Here is a 3106-nt window from a genome sequence, read left to right as displayed (position 1 = left end):
AGATATATTTAAATCCTGGATCCGTCTTTGTCTCTCGAGAGCTGAAGGATAACTAAAAAACTCGCACTGCTCTCTCTCACACACACAAATATGAGTATTTGAGAAACCCACTGAATTCGGTATGGGGACATTTATTCAAAGAGCAAAAGCATATGGAGTATAATATATACACAACTAAATCCACACCTCTGAAACTCTCCAGTCCCGCTACAAGAGTGAGGGGGGGGGGGGGGGGGGGAAACTTCACAATGTTTGTGGACAATTTCTGCTAACACAATAATACTTATTTGTAATTCAGTATAATCAAACATACAATAGTATGGTCCAGAAGTCATATGATGTCTATGTTACAACATTTTCAATCTTTTCCCGCATTTATTCGTTGGAGGAAAAAACACCACAATCAACTACAGGATGAGCAATGGCAAAGCTGTCTCATGATCTAGACATAAACACCAAGTTAAGCAAGAACGAGCCAAGATAATGGGAGCCTTAACCAAGTGTCAAGGAGCAACATAAGGCGCAATTTTCCTTAGCCAACAGCTGGTATAAAAGAGAAAACGCAACTTCACCCTGCAGCATACTTCCACTTCCCTTGTTAAAATGAATGTCTGAATCTGATGTTGAATTTAGGGTCCATACCAGCTTACAGAACACATAAGTTTTCATGAACAAGCCGGTAAATCTTCAACGGATGCAGCCACCAGGAGAAGCTAACACATTTTACAACAAACTGATGATTGTGGAGGCAGCACTCAGAACTCATCCTTTTGATGCTGATGTTGAATTTGCCTGGTCTGCCACAGTGAACTTATTACTAGTAACAGATCTTGATAATTCTGAGTGGAAATCTTAAAATGGAATGGATTCAGAAAATATAGACATGAGGGGAACATGCAGGATATAATTTCAGAAATCCAATCCATAATCCTCGCTCCTGAGTGAAATTTATAATTGTAACTTATATTTGTAAAGTCAATCAGTACTCAAGCATTCTTCACCAATTGCTCCCTGTAACACCGGTCTATGAATAAACAATAATGCAATAAAACCTCATACTTCTTTATGCTCAACATTGCAAGTCCAAACAATGAACATTTTCTCATCAGATTCAAGAAGCCACACTCAGCATTAACCTTACCTTACAAATTTGTGGCATCCATAATCCTGCATAATAATTATCCACGATTGTTTGTTATATTCATGTTACAACTTCAAGCGACCAATCATTATTGGTGGACAACAAAACAACTACTATCATCATTACGCCTCAGTCCCAAACAAGTTGGGGTCGGCAATATAAATCCCCACTTCTTTCTTTAGGTTCAACTCATATAATCAAATACATGTACTCTTATTTTGGATATATTACAGCTTCAGATAAATAGGCCAAAGCTAAATTATCTCAACTAAAATACTGGCAAGAAAACTTATCAGTCCATATTTATATATGCAAGAATGCACCAATGCCCCAGTCACAGCCTTGACAGAGTCTTGTTTGGCTTCTCCTCCTCGCCGTAATCTCCCACAGTCTCATCGGAACCAAGAGAATTTAGTAACTCGACATACAAAGTTTTCCTACAATCAGCATACACTTTCCCATCCCAATTTCTGCTCACCAACTCTTCCCCTAACCTCACAGCTGCCTCCACAGTCTCCTCTGCTCCAGTGTGAGCCGAATCAACAATCCCCATTTCAACTCCCATCTCAGCCGTCATCTTAGCCGATTTCAACACCACCTCACGCCAAACCGCCGGCGACCCAACTTTACACTTAAACAAAGCCGAAAACCAAATCGGAATCTTATATCCAATATCAAGCTCACTCATATAAAGAAACCCTCGATCCTTACGCATAAGAACGTAATCATGAGAAAGGGCGAAGATTAAACCGGCAGCAGATGCGTGTCCAGTGACAGCAGCAATTGTGGGCATAGGCAAGGTGATTAAGTCATAGACAAGTGCGCGAAGTTTCTTAGACATGAGTAGTGGGCGAGCTTTGTCAACTAAGGCCCACTTAAGATCATAACCATTGGAGAAGAATTTACCTTGCGCTGTGGTGATCAGAGCGGTAGAGGAAGAAGCTGGTTCAGATCGGAGACGGCGGAGAGCGGCGGCGAGGGAGTCAATAAGGTTGGGGTGTAAACGGTGCTCATCAGCACCAGTTAAGGTTAAGAGGAAGATGTTGCCTCTCTTCTCTAATGTACACATCCCTCCCTTTTTTCTCCTTCCTATGGCTGGATTTCAGCAGCTATGGAAGATTGTCCCTACTACTAAAAAGTAGAGGATTTTTGGTAGGTAGAAGAAAGAAAGGGAACAGAAATGAAGATATTATTAGTTCTTGATTAAGGGTGTGTTTGGTGCGAAGGAAAAGAACGGTTATTTTTTCATTTTCAACAGCCATACCATTTAAACCTTTTTGGTATGCCAACCTTTTTGAATTATTTACCGTTTCCCCCCTTTTTAATCCTTTAACAATTAAGAGCCAACATTATATAAACATTGGAAATTTAAAAATGGAAGACTGAAACGTAGTATATTAATAAAGATGCCACTACCAATCCATACATAAACTACCCAAGACTTGTGTTACAATTTTATAGACTATCTAGGAGTATTACAAATAAAGGTCTTAAAGAATTATTACAATACTATCTCTGAAATACATGAAAGAAACAAAATAAAAAGATAGAAGGAGATGCCAAGGCCTGCGGATGCCGGCAGGACTACCTCGGATCTCCGGATGGACTGAAGGCAGCAACCCCAAAGCTAAGGTCCAAAAGCTGCTGCACCGGAATCTGCACACAATGCAGAGTGTAGTATCGGCACAACTGACCCATGTGTTGGTAAGTGCCTAGCCTAACCTCGGCGAAGTAGTGACGAGGTTAGGACCAGACTACCAAATAAACCTGTGCAGTTAAATTATATACAGCGAAAAATAAAAGCAGGAACGTACAGTTAAGAATGTGAGGGAGAAACATGATGCGGGGAAACATCAATAATAACATAAGGACAACGGGTAAATATAAGAAACACCATAACTCAATCATCAACAAGAATCAGAAATCAAACAAGTGCACGACATCACCCTTCGTGTTTTTACTCTC

At 40.2% G+C, this 3106-nt stretch overlaps 1 protein-coding gene across 1 annotated transcript; it reads right to left on the bottom strand.

Annotated features, from left to right (window-relative positions):
- Positions 1-269: 269 nt before the first annotated feature.
- LOC104219746 (enoyl-CoA delta isomerase 1, peroxisomal) lies at positions 270-2337 on the bottom strand. Its single transcript, XM_009770468.2, has one exon. The coding sequence runs from the start codon at positions 2208-2210 to the stop codon at positions 1476-1478; it is 735 nt and encodes a 244-aa protein (XP_009768770.1). The 5' UTR covers positions 2211-2337; the 3' UTR covers positions 270-1475.
- Between the last annotated feature and the right edge of the window lie 769 nt (positions 2338-3106).

This window comes from Nicotiana sylvestris, chromosome 8 (assembly GCF_000393655.2).
Source record: "Nicotiana sylvestris chromosome 8, ASM39365v2, whole genome shotgun sequence".
NCBI lineage: Eukaryota > Viridiplantae > Streptophyta > Magnoliopsida > Solanales > Solanaceae > Nicotiana > Nicotiana sylvestris.
The sequence above is the reverse complement of the archived record's forward strand: the minus strand, read 5'-3'. Positions and strand labels throughout refer to the sequence as shown.

What these genes read in the sequence shown, in the direction of transcription:
- LOC104219746 (XM_009770468.2), bottom strand. Translation starts at nt 2,210, where the DNA reads ATGTGTACATTAGAGAAGAGAGGCAACATCTTCCTCTTAACCTTAACT.